The sequence below is a fragment of the Solanum verrucosum genome, unplaced genomic scaffold (assembly GCF_900185275.1).
Source record: "Solanum verrucosum unplaced genomic scaffold, falcon-dt-bn FXZP01000016.1, whole genome shotgun sequence".
NCBI classification, from domain to species: Eukaryota; Viridiplantae; Streptophyta; class Magnoliopsida; order Solanales; family Solanaceae; genus Solanum; species Solanum verrucosum.
The window spans coordinates 724,034-742,560 of record NW_026020243.1 but is presented as its reverse complement, the minus strand read 5'-3'; the positions used below and the strand labels follow the sequence as shown (position 1 = coordinate 742,560).

The 18,527-nt window shown below is 34.8% G+C and overlaps 3 protein-coding genes across 3 annotated transcripts; 2 read left to right on the top strand and 1 right to left on the bottom strand.

Moving 5' to 3' along the window:
* The first annotated feature begins 578 nt into the window (after window positions 1-578).
* LOC125832945 (protein FAF-like, chloroplastic) lies at window positions 579-1,949 on the top strand. Its single transcript, XM_049512118.1, has one exon. It carries the CDS (start codon window positions 579-581, stop codon window positions 1,947-1,949), a length of 1,371 nt encoding a protein of 456 aa, XP_049368075.1.
* Window positions 1,950-4,675: 2,726 nt separating this feature from the next.
* Window positions 4,676-11,534, top strand: LOC125832988 (uncharacterized). Its single transcript, XM_049512156.1, is given in 4 exon segments — window positions 4,676-4,975; window positions 7,268-7,515; window positions 10,947-11,081; window positions 11,083-11,534. Coding segments are annotated over 4 exon segments (852 nt in total). The 5' UTR covers window positions 4,676-4,755; the 3' UTR covers window positions 11,332-11,534.
* A 1,131-nt stretch (window positions 11,535-12,665) lies between these two features.
* LOC125832924 (FAD-linked sulfhydryl oxidase ERV1) lies at window positions 12,666-17,597 on the bottom strand. Its single transcript, XM_049512104.1, has 6 exons — window positions 17,268-17,597; window positions 15,780-15,857; window positions 15,235-15,282; window positions 14,772-14,836; window positions 13,661-13,738; window positions 12,666-13,033 (listed from the first exon to the last, which is right to left on the bottom strand). Exons 1-6 carry the CDS (start codon window positions 17,487-17,489, stop codon window positions 12,925-12,927), a joined length of 600 nt encoding a protein of 199 aa, XP_049368061.1. The 5' UTR covers window positions 17,490-17,597; the 3' UTR covers window positions 12,666-12,924.
* Window positions 17,598-18,527: the final 930 nt, after the last annotated feature.

Sequence of the window (18,527 nt, the reverse complement as noted above, 5' to 3'; positions counted from 1 at the left end):
CTTGTCCCGTTTAGTATTTTTTTTCCAAAATTTCCATGGGGTAATTTCATAGTTCATACGGATTACGGAGAATGAGATCGGTCCATGAATGTTCCTTCCTTTCTTTCTGTCTACTTGTCCCGCTCTACTTCGTTTATATTTTTTTTTAAACAAAAAATTATTCATGTGGGAGGGAGAAGGGGGGGGGGGGTCCTTTTACACAAAGATTCTAAAAGGTTTTTTTTTTTAGCTCCTATAAATACCCTTTGACACCCTCATTGTAATTGTCATCTAAGTATCAACCCAAACAAAAAAAAAACACATCAAATCTTCATAATTTCCTCCATATATTTCCCTTTCCTTAATTTTTCCTCTATTAGCTTGCAACTCTCTCCACTTTTGGATATTGTGGTTTTTGCTTAAGGTAACTTTTGATTTCATTTTCTTGAAATTTTAGTAAGGGATTGCTAAACATAGTTTATAATAAAAGGTTGAAATTTTATTTTTTGTAAGTTTGTTGTATTTGTGGCTGATTTTTCTTCTTCTTCTTCTTAATTTTCAGAGGGAAAATCAATATTTTGCATTTGATATTCTTCAAGATGTCAACATATTGTGTAAGCATGATCAAGAACTCCAACTTGTTTTTAAAGATAAAAGAAGAAGAGGCAATGGTTTCAATTCTTCATAATGTTGATTCCACTTTTTCAAAAGGAGAAGAAGATCATCATGAGCAAGTGATCAAAGATCAACCAATTAAAATATTTGATTGGAGTTCAATTTTATCTCCTTCAAAGAATGAAGATTCATCTAATAAGCTAATTCCAACTAATCCTTACGTCCATCCTCTTGACAAAAGATCAACAAATTCTTTGAGTGAAAAAAGTCTTGAAATTTGTACTGAGAGTCTTGGATCAGAGACTGGCTCTGGCTTTGATTGTATTCCCTCTTCACCTACTTCTGAGCACGAAGGCTCAGATGATGACAAAAACAATCATCATTACCACCATCACCATCAACAACAATATTTTGTTGTCTCAGAATCCTCCGAGGATTTTCATGTTTATAATCATAGCAAGAGATTGATATCTTCTTGTAGATCTTTTCCTCCTTCTCTTCCTTCTGTTCACATGCAATCACATAGACAAAATGGTAGATTGATTCTAGAAGCTGCTTCTGTTTCACCTAACAATAGTCTCCATTCCCAACGCCTTGACGGCCACCTTCTTCTCACCTTCATCAATCAAAATAATTCCGAACTAGAAATAGAGAAATGTGAGGATGAAGTTGAAGAGTTTGAGCAAGTATTTGGCGATATACAAGAAGTTGAAGGTAATGAAGAAGAAGAGGAAGAGGAAGAGGAAGAGGATGAGGGCTCTATGATGGAACAAAGTCCAAGATTGTCAAGTGAGGTGACAAATGTCAACAAAGCTTCCATGATGATCCTAGAGAAAAAGAATCAACTAACATGGTCTAAATATACTGTCAGTTTCAACATGACATCTGGTTATTTCGATTTCAAAAGTAGATTCAACAACTCAGTAAACTTGTTGACACAAGAGGAGAGGAATACTAATAACCTTAGAGAATGTTACACTTATCCTTCATCCATTTCACAGTCACTTCCTCAATCACCATCACCATCACCATCACCGGCGGCTACAACCTCATTAAATGCCTATGAATACTTTTGGAGGAAGAAACCAACAATGGCAAACATTGTCAATAATTCCACTATTACCAAGTACTACTACTACAACAATAAGCAAGTTGGTGTAGTAACAACAACTAATGGTATTGATACCACAACCACAAGTACCGCAAAGATATCAACATGTACACAAGACTTGATGCTAATTAAAGAGAATAAGGCATCAATTATGAACAACAAGTTGGGGCCTCTATTGAGAAGTTGCAAAGAGCCAAGGAGATCTCTACTAATTTGGGAGCCTTATTGCATTCCCACCTCCTAATGGTGATCATCATTAATCCAAATTATTAATCAAATTATATATATATATATATATATGAATATGTAGTTAGTCATTGCACATATGATTTTCCTCTCTTAGTTTTTACTCTTTTTGTCAAAAAAAAAGAGTTTGTATAGCCAAATAAAAAGAAGAGAGAGATCAAAAGAAAGATTTTAATGGAGGTCAATACAATCATTTCATCTTATTTATGAGCCTTTTAATTATTGTTCTGTATTTCAATTTATGTGATTTTTTTAAATACGTTTTTAAAAAATATATCACGTAGCTTTCTATATATATATATATATATATAATAATAATAATAACTCTTTAATTTCAATATCTACCTGACATGTTTTATAATCCCAACAAAATTCAAAAAACACTTTGATACTTTATGCTAGTAATTAAAAGGAGGATTTTCGACGTCAGAAATATTGAATTTCTGATGGAAAGTATATCTGAAATTGATGCTATAAATGAACTAATTTCTCTAACGGTTTCCCTTGGACATTTTTCCACCAAAAATTAGCAGGTTTTAGTAGTATACCATCTCTAATTTAAAATCACAAGATTCATTTTTTAAAACAATAAAAAATAAAATTTATGCTCAATTAAAATATAAACTAAAAAAATATAAAATAAAAATGGAGGAAGTATCTTTTCTTCTATTGAGTTGATGATGATGTGACTAAAGCTAAGTGTATAGTTAGGCAGACAAATCTTATTAGCCAACTTTGATCTATTGTGTCATGTCTGTCCCAGCATCATTTGGACAATTGACACAAGATCAAAGTTAGGCTAACAAGATTTATCTGCCTAAATCCACCCCCCCCCCCCACCCACCCCCCAAAATCCCTCCAATGAATTGAAGGTATCTCAAATCTGCAAATCAATACAGGTGAGTAGAGGGAACACGTTTGTTCCTGCCAAGGCTGAGTGGCATTGCTTTATCGGTAGAAAAGGGGATCTATGTTCCATTTTTGAGAAGTTTTTATGAACATATATGCATTAATATATGTAATCTTAAATAGGCGTTTGGATATTATTTTGGTTGAAGTTTTTTTTTATACATAAAAAAACACTATTATCAATTGTCTCATTAAAATTACATACAATAATATTGTACATGAGATTTAGATAATTTAAAGCAAAATTTGAGTTATCTTTCAAAGGAGATCAATAATATACATTTGCATTATATACGCACGAAAAAAACTTGTCTTTTATCCTAGTTAATTTTTCGACGAACTAAATTCAATTGAAACCTTCAGGACCATATATAAAATGACTACTAATTTCATGTTCAATTTTTTATTTAATCTTCAACAACTAATTGTTGTTTAAATAATTTTTATTTACTTTGATGTTTGTAGTTAGACATATTTCAAAATTTATATGCCAAAATTTGATAATGTCATAAGTATTTAATTATTTATACTTGTTCCAGCCAATAATTATTGGAATCACATGCCCAAAGAATGAGCTGAAAATTGATAGTGCTCAGAACCATATGCTCTTTATCCAAAAACCTCTATATATGGTGTCATTTGTTTCATTATGATTCTTTGTTAATGGAAAAAAATATAAATCATCACTTACAATATGTATTGTATTCACATATATTAAATGATGATTGAAGGTTCCTATTTAACGGACGGTGTTCACGAGAGCATCATATTTGTCAAAAGTCTCACCATCTAAACTCAGGTCAAATAATAATGTTTCCAAACATAATTATTCATTTTTTTTTTCAAAAATAAATATAGGTAATGGAACTTCCAAAAAGGAAAAATATATCTTGAAAACTTCAATTACAAGTCGGCCATATTTATGTTCTTTCCAAGAAAAGAATATTATATTTATATATTCAAAAGATAATTTAGTTTTAAAATTTTTATTTTATTCTTAATTAGACGATTTATAATCTTAACAATATCTAAGACTTTTTTTTATCACAAGTTTCAATGCTCATTATTTTTGGAAAAAAACTTTACATCAATATCTTATAAATTAGGACAAAAATAGATATATTTACAAAGTCATTTAATATTCACTATACTTCAAATTAATAAGACCTTTATTGTCAAACAAATCCACTAAGTAAGCATTTACACATGAATTATGAGATACAAACTATTATTATAAATTAAAGTTGAAAAATGACATTACAAAGTTAAAATTATGTTTAAATATGTATTTTATTATTTTTTAAATCAAAATTGTAAGTGGTAAAATAAATTCAGTTGAAAAAATATCTCAAAAACTAACCAAAAGATTATTCTAATATATAAATTTTAACCAAAATATGTTTTGAAAATATTTTTTTCGAAAAAGTCAAATCAAATCAGATTTCTCAAATTCTTTAATTCATAATAAAATAGCTCATTTTACTCTTTAAGAGTAGGTAACATATTTTTTTTGTCTTTGTCTCTACTGCATTCTATCTCATTATATATCACATTATATTAACATGATTAAAAATTAAATCACTATCAATACCTTGATCTAGCCAATTATATATTTGTAAAACATAGAAAAATGAAATGTCCATAATGTATACATATCAAATGATGTATACCTATCAAATGAATTAACTTTTTTGTTATGCTACTAATAATTGCTCTCGAAAAATAAAAATAAAAATAAAAATAAGAGGGGGAAATTAATTGTCTTGGTTAAAAGATGTACAATCACTACAACCAAAGGTACCATTGATATGCATTTATTGGTATCTTTCAAACCCTTTCCCCCCTACACTTTGGTGGCACCAGAATTATCGACAAAATTCTGAAAGAAGAAAAAAATGAGACGTCCCGGCGGCGGACATTCCGGCGGTGGACATTACGGTGGTGCTGATTCCGGCGCCGATGCTACGTACAACTCCGGCCACCAAACGATGCAACATCAGCATCAACAGCAACAACAGCAGCAGATAAAGTCGGAACATCATCAACAATGGAGATGGGAACGAGAGAGCCCGAAATTACCCACAAATTCTATGTCTCCCAACATGTATCCTGAAGGTAATTTTCTCTCTAAGTCTTTGACCTTTTCGCCTTTTTTTGTTGAATTTTCTAGTGTTTTTGTTTATTATTACTTGGTGTTTTGTAGATAAATTTATTAAAAGTTTCATTTTTCAGATACAATTTACAGATTTTCCCTGAAAATTAGGGTTTTTTTTTTGTTCTGTTTAGTTTCCTTTTGGTTGTGCTTGCTTACATTGCCGGTGCCAAGTCCGGATAGTAGTTAGTTACTAAGATCTGATTATGAGTTATTGAATGGTAAGATGAATAAAGTGTGTTTGCTCAGTTTAAAAAAAAAAGATGAATACAAATTTTCAATTGAAGGATGAAGGTCGTGATAGGCTGGTAGCTAGCGTAAACTTGCCAATTTATGATGAATCCAACATGTTTGGGATTGAGGATTAGCAATAGTAGTAGTAGTTGTTGGTGTGGTAGTAGTAGTTTCTGATTCTTTGCTAGGCAATATTTTGTTTTGGAAATAATAGTTGCAACAATTATGACCACAAAAGCTACTTTTTTTCCCATAATTGTGGTGTCTGGGCTAACTTGTGCACATCCTAATTAATTCCATGTGGTACCTGCTATTTCTTATCAATAGAAGTATCTTGTAACTGTGTCCACCAAGGCTCGTACAAATGGGAAGAAATGAGTGATGTTTTTGCCTCCTTTGGAATTTGAACTTGAAAGCTCATGGTTTTCAATCCACTTTATTGATCACTAGGCCACACCCGTAGGCCTGTTTTGTAGATAAATTTAATTAAAACTTCCATTTTTGTGGAAACCTTACTTCCTCTTGGCAAAAGATCCACAAAAGTGGGGCACCTATTCGAGATTAAGGTTTAGTTATTGTTTTAACACTTATATTAAGGTCGGTAATCTTCAGGAGTTTTTTTAAATTTGGTTAAAGATTTATGTGCTAGTTTGCAGATGATGTGAGATTTTGGAAACATTTTGTTTTAAAGGTCCAAATTTGCCTTAAAAAGACTAGTTTTTGATGTTGTAACTGAAGCAGTGTACTCGTGGATCAATATAAGAATTTGTATGGGACTGCACCCATTACTTCTGGCAGCTCAACTCTAATAAAGCTTATGCAATGACCACTCTAGGCAGACATTTGAGATGCTTCGACTACAAGCCAATAACATGAATATAAGAGTTTAACATTTGTCAGATGTACCTTTATTTTTCAGTTGCATCAAGCATTTTAATTCATACAGTTGCAACAAAATTCATAGGGTCTAATTTATAGAGGGACACTAAGACAATAAGAACCTTTGAAATAAAGGAATATGTAACTTCAACTAGAAAATGAAGATCACTTCAAACTATCTGATAATTTTTCAGTTGCATCAAGCATTTTAATTCATACAGTTGCAACAAAATACATAGGGTCTAATTTATAGAGGGACACTAAGACAATAAGAACCTTTGAAATAAAGGAATATGTAACTTCAACTAGAAAATGAAGATCAGTTCGAACTATCTGATAATTTTTTTCATTTAAAATAATGGTGGTGTCGGGGCCATCTTGCGTAATTCAACTATTCAGTTGGTTACCTGCTACCTCTCATCAACGATACTGGAGTAACTTTGTCCACCAAGGCTTAGGCAGATGGGAAGAAATCAACTAGTGCCTATTATCTCTACTGAGATTTAAATCTGTCTGTAAGGTTTGCACACACTTTGACCACTAGGCAGTACCCTTGGGTGCTAGTTGAATTTTTATCTCCTAAGGAATTAGATTAGACAAAATCTAATTTAAAGCATGAAGTCAAAGTACTCCTACTGCCTAAAAGTCAAAGTGTACAAATTGAATTTCAATGGAAGGGAACAATTGCATTCCTCTTATTAGACAATCTGTGGCATCCATAGCTACAGTTCCTACTTGATTATTGGTTAAGTTTTCAATGCAAAAAGGCTCCACAGATCTGTCATATGTGGGTACTATGAGGTCCAGAACCTTCTTGATCGCTCCCAGCAACTACCACTGAAGTCATGGAACGGATATATTCAAAAGCTTTATAATGCAGCCTTGTAGTTGTTTCGGACTATTGCTGCCTTTCATAAAACGGGTTTACTTCTTTCTTACCTTCCTATTTTGTTAATAATGCTGACTTATGAATGTTAGAATGTGTTTGGAAGTATTGAATTTGCTCATTCTGATTAAAGGCACTATACTGTCCTAGTGATACATAGGTAACTTTTATAAGGTGGTATCAGCATTTTTTTATTTTTGGAAAGTAGTGCTTGTCTTTCTATGTTTCAACTCATTCAACAGTGCCTTTCCTATAGGCCAGGGGAGTGAAGCATCTAGATCCTACTACCAGGGCCAGAGGTCTGATCCAAGGTTGGCATTAGAGAATCAAGGTGGCAAGGATCCCAGAGCACAGCCTCGTGAAGAAGACATGGATATTGGTTATGAAGATAAGCCTGTACAGCAGACTTTGGAAGGTCTTGAAAAGAAATTCCTTGATGATATAATGAAACTGACCAAGGAGCAAAATGATGCAGAGGATGCCGAAAATTCTAGGCATAGGGAGGTTAGTTCAGTTTACTTAAGTGCTCCAATAACATAGTGAATTCTTCATTAATGTCAAGTTCTAAAGAGGTGCATTTAAAAGGGTAATGCCACACTATGCATTATCTACATCTTTTTTAGGATATACTAATGCTTACATACATGGAGAGACTCCCTTCCCTTCCGAGTTCTTCTGCCCAGCTTTTGATTTCTACAAATATCCATAGCTGTCAACCCCGTGCAATTGCATGATTCCAACTGAGAGACGCAAATATTCCCTTAACATCTTAGTTCTTATCAATAAAGAGCATTCTTGCAATTCCTCACAACTTATCTTCTCTTCAAGTTTCTTGGAACAGAAAATCAATACCTTACCTTAATATTTTGTCCAACCATCTTTAGATTAATGAGCACTATCTGCTACAGGTAAACAGATCAAAGTATGACGTAAAAATATATCAGATCAAAGCCTAGTAAACCTGTTAAAGTGCCATATCCAAGGGCCTGTAGCCTAAAATACTTTGGAAACTGTGCTTGTCTGTGCCTGATAAAGCTTTACTCCTTACCTCATATTATATTTGATTCAGTTTGCTTGGTTGTGGAGTTTGGATGCTTAGTTCACTTGGATAATCTTATTCTTGGTCAATTAGTTGTACATCAAGTTTGGAGCTTGTATGAAGTTTGTGACAGTGTTGACAATATATCACAACTCCATCAAAATATATCGTAACTTTTAGTCGTGTTTGCTTAATGATCTCATCATCTCAGTCATTGTGATTCATATGATTTGTATAAATATTTTATCTATCACTGGGTAAACAGTTCAGAGCTAGGAAAGGCTGGTGTTAGCAGCTGCATACAAAACACAGCATTAGGGCTGTTTGATGTTGCTATTACTCATAAAGACAGATCGTTAATGGCAATGGTTAGAGCATCTTCAGATGAGTGAACAATAAATGTTGTACCTGTAGATGAGTGAACGTTTCCTATGGACATCGTTACTGGAGTTGTCTTCCCTCAATGAGTTTGAGCAATGTCTCTGTGCCCTCTTCCAATATTTTAATCAACTTTATTAAGCTGAGTGGACTTGATAGGAGACTTGTAGTAGCTACAAACTTTTGGAGGTGGCCAACATGCCCTTAATGCCGAAGAATACAATCTTACCAGTTATAAAAAAATAATATTTAATGTACCAAGTAGTCTGCAATATATGAATAGGATCAAAGGTTAAGCTTGTACTTCCAAGTTTCAAAAAAATGTTTATGTTGAACGTCTAATTTAGGTAGGTTAGACTGTTTCAATGTTCCTTCTATAATCTGTTCCCCTTCTTGCATATATAGTAGGTACTGAAACTTTTATCCATATTCCTTGGCTGCTTTCTAGTGCCCACCCTGCGTGGGTAGAACAGCAGTGAATAGTTATGACTAGAGGAAAAATTATCATACCTACTTTCTTCAGTAAGATACAAATGAATTTTCTTAGATATAATACTGGTTTCACAGAATCGAAATCTGCAACTTCCTTGTTACACAGTGTCTGTCTTATCAAGAGAACTTGTATACCCAAACTAAGTTTGTGGCTATAAGTTATTACATGGTGTGAAAGAAGGATATTAGCTGCTGAGTCTAGAACTTTTCTGAGGCTTTTATCTTCACATTTTCTACTTCCTAAATATATGTATGTAACTGATGAAGCTTGGGGGACTGGGGAGGTTGAATAAAAATGTTTGTGATAGATTTGCTGATGTTTTATGCATTTTCAGCTATTTTGCTAATTAGTGTGGAACCTTCTTTTCTCTTCATATGTTGCATTAAAATTTTTGAGCCTTTCTTCTCAGTGGAAATACATAATCCTTGTACTTCCTCCCTGTTTCTGGTGCAAAATTTTAATGTTTCATCCAGTATTTTGTACCAGTTAAGATCTAAGTTCAAATCAACTTAGGATTAGGACATACGTACTTACTGGTCAAGCTTTAGCATAATTGTGAACCAGATCTAAGTTCTGCTATTCAAAAGCATAAGTTCTGCTAAATACAAATTAAAGTATTTATGCCAAAAATTATCAACAAGCTTATATCCGTGCTCGTTTACAAGACTAGAATATCATTCTCTACTTATTTAAAGCAAAGGGAAAAAATTAACAAGTATGTGCTACTATGCATGTCTTGACAGGGATGGTGACTAAAAGCGTAGATAGATTTTTTCTTGAGTTCATTATGTCTCTTTAAACTTCCTCCATCAGAATTTCTATAGCAGCAACCTAGTATGTATACACATTGAAGAGCAAGCAGTCACCTTACTAGATGGTATGTGACCTCAATTGAGGTTGGCTTCATTCTCTTCAAGTTTGTCAAACAGGATTTAGCTGATGTAGAAACATTAACTTAGAAATACTTAGAAAAGAGGCAAAAAAAATATGGGTCGTTATCTTCTTTTCCTGTCAGTATAAGTTAAATGGTTATGATTTAGGTGAGTTATAGAGCACCTAAAGGTGTGGTCCAGTGGTCACTAAAGTGAGTTGAGAACCACAAGGTCTCAAGTTCAAATTCTAGTGGAGGCAACAACACTGATTTCATCCCATCTGTTCAAGCATTGGCGTATACCTCTACTAGTGGGAGGTAGCAGGTATTCCATGAAATTAATTCAGGTATGCAGAATCTGACTCGGACAGCATTGTATAAAGAAAATGAACTAGGTGAATTACGGGCTTCCTCATAAGTCATCACTCATCACCATGAATGGCATTCCTTCTAAACCCTGGCTAGACATTTGTCTCCTTCGGGGATTCTCAGTTTTGCGACGTTGTTCTACTTGGGATGTGGAGTTAAGTTACAGTTTTATGTTCAATTAAGTTCAAACTGTTAACAAACTTTGATGTGGGAATAATTGCATGCAAAAACATTTTTCTTCTGTAATAAATATTCTTTTCCCTAGAGCCACATTTAAAATGAGGGGATACTTTTTCTGGTGAAAAGTAAACTCAAATGGAGAACCTGATACTTTTTCTTGTGAAAAGTATACTCAAATAGAGAACCAAAACATCACGAGAAGTAGATAGATAAAAGTACAGAAAATCTTTCCAGACATGAAACTGAAAATCAGCATGGCACTCACAACATCTATGGCTTATATAAGGATGGTAAGATTCCAAGTTTATGATGTTACTCCTTCTTTACTTTGTATTCATGTCATGTAACTATGTTATGTTATTGTATAGAATTTTGATATTGAAATATTAAGTAATATAATTAAGGCAGTCGCACTTATATGGACAATACACTGCAAAATCTTGCAGGATTTTCATCCTAGTATTGCTTTTAGATCAGTTATGGTTTACAACTAAGCATTGAGGGTAGAGGTGCTCGATGTTTCTGTATGTGACATTGTATGTTAAGCTTTTATTGGTATAGAAATGTTGTTTTAATGAGAGTAACATTTTTGGCTTATATTTCAGCGGATAAATGCAATCAACACACAATATCAAGAACAGCTAGTTGCCCTTCGCGCCCGGCAAGCTAATCACAGAGATGAAGTCCTTCGAAGGGAGTCTCATGCCAGAAAACAACAGTATGAGCAAGTTGCTTTGGAAAAACTATCGACACAGCAACATGAGCGCTAACAATGCTCGTGGATATGTGGCAAACTCTCCAGCAGGGGAACGACAAGTTGCCTATAACTCTCCAGCAGGAGAACGGCAAGCAGCCTATAATGCTGATAGTTATGACTCTTACAGGGAGAATGCTCGATATCTTGGCAACAGTGGAAGGGATCACGGATATGAACCTAGAGTACAATACCCAGGAGGTCGCGTCTATGAAACTGGTTCACGCTATTATTGAATAACTGCTTAGAATAGTATTCAATCTTTCTTTTAGTTTGCTTGGACTAGGTGGTCGCGTCTACAACACTGGTTCACGCTACTCGTCTTTATAGCTTTTATCAGATTGGATAAAAGAGTCACATATGTATTTTACTTTTTCTGAATGATTCATGATTTTGGCATGGACTGGTGAAGAAGTTTGATCTGTTACTGTTCCTAAAATTCTTGAATGATTTTATATTCGTTCGTCACACTACTGAATACCAAATGGCACTTGTTAATTAGGCTAATAGTTCATTCATCAACGTGTATGAAACACTCTCTAAAAAGGTAAGGTTTGTGTATACTCTACCTTCTCTAGATACTATTTTGTGGGTCTATATTGAATATGTTGTTATACTCTCAAGTACATATTTCCTAAAGGTCTAATGAGAGTTTATCCCTTCTAAAGGTTGTACTGACTTTAGAATAACCAAAATAAATTTCATTTGACACTATTTTTGCAAGAATACCTTCTGGATATTTATTTATCTCGTCATAAAAATAGGTATGATTGCCATAATTACATAGATAAGCAGCAATTACCAAATGGCTTCAATGAAACATAGATTGACGGGAAGGGAATTTGTAGAATATTTTATAATGTTCTTCAAGTTTTTTGCAAGGATGGCCTCTATTTCGGGGTGGTCTTTAATTTTTGGCTTTGTTTCTCATTACATAATGAAATTTCATGAGTTAAAGTACCCTTAACTTTTGCCTTGTCCGGCATAAGTTGCAGAACATCTAATTCACAAGATATAAATGTTAGGCATAACTTTGTGAATTCTAAAACTGAACTTTTGCCTATTTATGTCGTGGGTTATGTACTGAACTTATGCCTCTAACAACATAACTTCTATTAGAATTACGTGACATAACTTGTGTTGCCTTGTAAGCATAACTTATGTTATATCATGACACAAAAATATAATCTTTATCCTTTAGGGTGGCCCAGTGGTTTGGGCTTGGGACTTCCATGTTGAAGGTCTCAAGTTTGAAACCCCTTGCCAGCCAAAGCAAGGGGTTTGCCTTCTGGGTCGAGCTCGTCACACCGGGCTTGCCTAGTGCGGGTTACCTCATTTGCGAGCTATTGCATAGGAGCGGAGGTTTTATCCTATGCGCCAAAGGGTAGCGGATGCGGGTTTTCCTTGTCATAAAAAAAATATATATAATCTTTTGCCTCGCGATTTTTTTCTTTCGGATGTCGGGTAATTTTCTGCCACTTTTTTGTTACTTAAAAGTGCTGAAAGCCAAAAATGAAAACATCAACACTACTTCAGTCTCTTCCAGGCTTTCAAAGGTTTATAACCGGCATTCAAGAATATAGATACAGATGCCACTTTGCATTGCAGAAAGAAATTTACATTTCTCTGGGAACAGAGGCTTCACCTTGGAAAGGGTTGCCACATCAAGTTTTCAACAATGAAGAGGTATTATAATACATACTGAATGATCTCAAAGTCAAAAATACGCATCTTGTTTCCTTGGATTGGAGGTTTGAATGATACAACAAAATCTGGGATCATCTTTTCTTGTATGTCATGTTCCTGATATAAGAGCTTCAATATGTGTGTCAAAACCAAAACTTATCAGTGCCTTGCAAATCACATGCGCGCTGCTCACAGTCAAGCTTGCCCCACCGAGCATCAACCCGGTCACATGGAAATTTAGGCTTGCTCAAACTGTATAAAATTGTTGAAATTTGCTTCAGACATACAGTAATAAGATTATGTATCGGTTTTTAAAAGAGACAGAAGAACTAATCTGATAAAGATAAGTTTTTAAAGACCCATTAAAGAAAAAATTGGGAAGCTGATGAGAATGTCCCATATTGGACAGGAATAAGATCCTGGGACTCCTTTTTGGATTGGGCAAACCTCCTCCCTTTGAGATAACTATTGGGGTTGAATTAGACCCAAGATTCATTTAACATGGTATCAGAGTCGGGCCATTGGGTCTGATGTGGGGACCCTGGACCATGCGGCGATCATGAATATACCCCCAGTTCATGATTGTGAACGCTCCAGTCCGGTCTGTGTCTGGCGTGGGGGGGGGGGGTGATGTGCATGTCCCACATCAGCCAGGACAAGATCCCACATGATTTTATATGGCGTGGAGCGTTTGGGGTTGAGTCATGCAAGGTCCATTTAACAGTAGCAATTAACTAAAGTAGTTCTGTCACCGGATGAATACTCAACTCCAGAGAATCTTTCTATAATGAACATAAAGGGGATTAGACAAGTTCATTTATCAGCAGAGAGAAGTAAAGGTTATGATTGGTCGGGTTAAAAAAGGGGAAGTCGCAGTACCTTCTATTGACAACATTGTGCACGTGACATAACCATTGTGAAAATTCAGCTTGAGATCCAGCTTGTACAGGATTTGCTCTGTAAAGAACATGAGCAACAAAGTTCATCAACATACAGGAAGAAACTCATTAAGCTTTTTGAGCATTTTTATGGCAGCAGACTAATTGGTTTTTGCCCTTTAATGTCCACCATTGACTCAGTCGCTTGCAACTCATCTCTTTTTTCACTTGACTCTTTCGATTTATGTACACAGCCACCACCACCACCAGCATACCCAGTGTAATCTCACAACGTGGGGTATGTGGAGGGTAGAATGTAAGCAGACCTGACAGGTACAGTTTCCGAAAGACTTCCAACACAGGTAACAGATACCACAGAACATACAAAAGAAAACAAACATAACAAGTACTAGAGGAAGCATCACATATCGTATAGAAAAAGGAGACAGTAAACATCAAAGTAAAACGATAACCAAAACACACGACACAATTGGTAGCCACATAAATCACAGGTGAAAACTGCTAATACTGCTGGTACTAAGGGAGAAACAGGTAGGGCGCCAAACTACCCCAAGCCTAACCCGTAGGACAGCGAAAGGTAAAGAAAATGATGGAAAAGGAATTTGTCACGTGTCAGCAAGAACTACGTTTTGGGAGTAAAAGGATAGTTTAATGGTATGATTTTTGTGGAGACAACAATAAAGAATACAATGGAAGTCAATCACCAAGTGGGCCATCACAAAAAATAATAATTTATAACTAAGTGGCAAATTGTCCATCACAGACTAGGACATATAAAGTTAGGCCGTCGTGCACCTCAGTGTTAGGCGCAAGACACCCACGTGTGTGCATCGGTGTTCGCAAGCAGTAAACTCTGTAGTGCACTCGAAGGTGCTTTGCTTTGCCTTGCCTCACCCCAAAGCACCCTTGAGACGCGCCCCAATCACATTTTAAAAAATGCACCTAGCAAAGTCTACCACATGGGAATGTTAAGCCAATCCCATACCAAATAAGTTGAACAGTTTTAGAATTGGAAAAAGAACTGGACAATTCTGTAAAAAGAAAATATACCCCATCGCTATTGCTCTCGAGAAAGCTCATAAACTAGGTACCTTAGAACTTCTTTGAAGTGATCTGCACATTCGTTGCAAGGGTACATGCGAGATAATATTGCCATCTGCAGGCAAACAACAAAAGCAATCCTTTAGTTTCTAAAAAACCTCCATATTTTCTCCAAACCTACGAGCAGAATCCTTATGTGATACGGACCTCAAGGTCATGAAGTATATAATGGAAGAACTTGCAATAAAATGGACGCATCGATGTGTAACACTTCCCATACTGACAGTCACCTTAATTTTGTCTCATTGCTTATGAAAAGCTCAAGAAGAGAACGGAATTTTGTTCCATATGAACTAGGGACAAGGGAAAACTATTCTACCCCTAGATAATCACTATTAGCAGATTTAGCCCTCAACTTTCTAAAGTAGCTCCGTTGACCTAATGTAATATCATCTTTCAAACACAATTTTGAGATCAAGAAAAACAGTCATTTAGGGTGACTGAGCACCATACCAGTTCTTTCACATCCTTCCTTTGTTGTCTGGTTGGCTTGTCTGGATACTGGAAAAAAGGAACAAGTGAGCTCATGATCATAAAGGTCAACAGGTAAGAAATTTCAATGAGAAAAAAGTATTACTTTTGAGCACAAAAAGAAAAGAGAACTATGCGGATAAGGATTACCCTGAGGACCATTATTGTATAATTACACTTCCAAAATACATTTTCTACAACCATGGTGTCCGTGCTTAATAGACATTTTTATTAACCATCAAGAGTATCAGGTAGACTAAATATATAACAACACTGTAGGATAAAATAAAAACCAGACCATTAATTGTCAAAATAGAAGAATTAATGATCATGATCAAACAATTAGAGGGGTAACAAGTGGTTTCACTTCTCTTAACTATGGTATTGATAAAATTAATGAACATGTTTTATATCTAAATACTGTTCAACTGAAATCCCTTAACAACTTGGGCTAAAATTTCTCATTGCAAGGTTTTTAAAGCTAAGTAGAAAGAGAACTGCTGCTATAGAAAAGATGGATACTTGACCTGAGCTCCAAGTGTGTGAAGAAAAGTCCAAGTAGCTCTTCCAAGCTCTTCTTTAGTCACTGGGCTAGAACTTTTCTCCTGAGAAAGAAAGTTGGTTGATTAACAATTATGTTCACTAACTATATGTTGAGATTTTCCGTTTTAATTAAAAGGAGTGACACAAATATTATATCTTACTACATTAAAAAAATATGTGGTGTGAAAAACAAATGATTAACAACTGAAAACCAAGATATGCTGGGTTACATTATCCTGGTGAACAATGAGCACCTAACGTCTCGATCTTCCAGAACAGTTGCATACCAAAGATCTAGATGGATAAGAGATCTAGAGCAAATACCTAAGACTAATATTATTTGATGCATCAACTCCCATTTATACAATCTAAGATCAATTGTTGAACAAGATATTCCCAGTTTAAAACAACACCTCTCAACAAAAAAATCAACCGCTGCTAAACATAAATACTCCCCCTGCAGCACCAATGAAGTTGTTACAAATGAAAGAAGTAATAGCTCAAAGTAACCCAATTGCGACAATATATTCACTCCCCCTCTTATACCAAGACTTCTTTAAGAAAGCAATTTAATCACTATGTAGTCTTTTCTTTGTTGGTGGTAATTGCAAAATCCTCCTGCATTGATATTATCAACTACGTCTCAATTCCCGAACATAGTTCAGACCAACTATATAAATTCTCTATATCCGTTCCGCTATATTCAAGCCAACTCCACTTCGACAATGTAGCACACATCCAAGTAGCATGTTGCAACAAATAGTATCCAGAGCAGAGGATAAATCACAGTTAGCTATTTTTATGCTTGCATCTACATACTGTGACACTGCTTTTTTATCCGGCCTTGGAACTGGCTATGCTCTTCATATAGGTAGAGTTCGAAACCCTTCATACATTTGATTCAAAACAACAACAACATACCCATTGTAATCCCACAAGTGGGGTATAGGGATGGTAGTATGTACGCAGAACTTACCTCTACCTTTGACACAAAAGAAACATTTTTTTTCTTTTTCCTTAGTACTATCTGGTAAACACTAAGCCTCATCTAGCATATACTACTAGAGAGAACACTGACCCATAAGCAGGGGAGGGTCCGAACTCCGAACCCCCTACAGTGCCAAGTTACACTGTTCATACATGGTTAAAATCCTATTTTTTATGTATATATTAGAAATTGAACCGCTTTTGGCTTCTTTGTATGTTTACTTCTTTCATATTTTGAACCATCTTTTTGAAAATACTAACTCCTCCACTTCAAGGCACCATTGTCAATTCAGTTAAAATAGATCAAAACCCATTTCAGCAATCAAACATTTTTGAACAGTACAATTAAAAAGACACTCATATTCTCTATGAGAACTTTCATCAAACACTTGTTGTGCATTATCTGCATACCTCCACAATAACACTAAAACCACAATACCAAACTACAAAAATTATAAAATAAAATTGAAGACCCTTAAAAATACCTTCTTGGGTGATTCAGAATGTTGAAGCAGCATAGTTGAAGCAAGTTGATTCTTGGAAGAAGATGAAGAAGAGAGCAAAGACAAGGAGTGGTGATCATTATCATTATTATGAGATGATGGAACATTTGGGATTACACCTATGAATTGAGCAAGTTGGGTTTGTATAGAGTTTGATACTTTTTCGTATGTCTTGAACAGAAGCTGTAATGGATTTTCAGACATGGAGGAATTCTTTAACAAGAAAGACAATGTTCTCCACAAGTGTTTCACCTCTGTTTTTTTTTTGTTTTATCCAATTCTTTCTAGAATTTGTGAAAATAAACCAAAAGTAAGAATTATCAAAATATTTGCTCTTTCGAAAACAACTTCTCTATCTTCACGAGATAATTGTAAGATTTTTATACTTCTATCTCTCAACCCCACGTGTGAGATTTTACGAAATATGTTATTATTGTTGACTTGTTGTAAATATAAAAAAATATCAGTGAACTTTGTGAGAATGATCAAATATATCTTGTAACTTTTATTTTAATAAGAACTCTAAAAAATAAATTTAAAATCGAATTTTCACTTCCCGTCGGCCATTTGTGTATGGCAATTAATAGATCATTCTTTTAAGGATGGATATATCAAATCTAAAAGCAAGTTGATGGATATATTTGGCTCTTTTCACCTAAAATAAAAAACATGTATTCATATGAACTTTTGCTAGATTAGAAAAGTTAGTTAGTCAAATGAGAATCGTATCTTTGGGGTCAAGTGCCCGGGGAAGGGCCGCACCTCTAGGAGGTTCAATGTAAGCCACTTATCCTAACGTAATCATTATTGTCTGATTACACGACTCGATCTCATAACCTATATAGGTCAGATAATTTTACAGTTGTTCTGGGAACCTCTTTAGTAGAGCAAATTGTGAATAGCTCGACATTCTGCTAAGTTGTACTGTTGGAATAGGGAACCACTTTAGTAGGGCATTTTTGGAGGATCCAACACATATGCAACAGTATTTTAAAAAAATTCGAGCTACATTGCCTTGAAACATAGTACCCAATTCTTCATGAAGCAAAAGTTTCTTCAAGGTAAGTTGGCATGGAAAATGTGTAATTTTGCCAACCATATATTCCTATTTCTTATCAAATCAAGAACATTATCAATCAGATCCTGAGCAGAAGAAGGAAATCAATCTCTAAAACAGAATCAACAACTCGTTTAGCATCGTGAAACTATTGATCAACACAGTCATCTATTTATCGTTCTCAA

Excerpts from the sequence above, each read along its gene's own strand:
- LOC125832945 (XM_049512118.1), top strand. The coding sequence starts at position 579 with ATGTCAACATATTGTGTAAGCATGATCAAGAACTCCAACTTGTTTTTA.
- LOC125832924 (XM_049512104.1), bottom strand. The coding sequence starts at position 17,489 with ATGTCTGAAAATCCATTACAGCTTCTGTTCAAGACATACGAAAAAGTA. Across the intron at positions 14,837-15,234 it reads GGAAGGATGTGAAAGAACTG|ATGGCAATATTATCTCGCAT; the intron begins GTATGGTGCTCA and ends GTTTGCCTGCAG. Across the intron at positions 13,034-13,660 it reads CACAATGTTGTCAATAGAAG|TTTGAGCAAGCCTAAATTTC; the intron begins GTACTGCGACTT and ends AATTTTATACAG.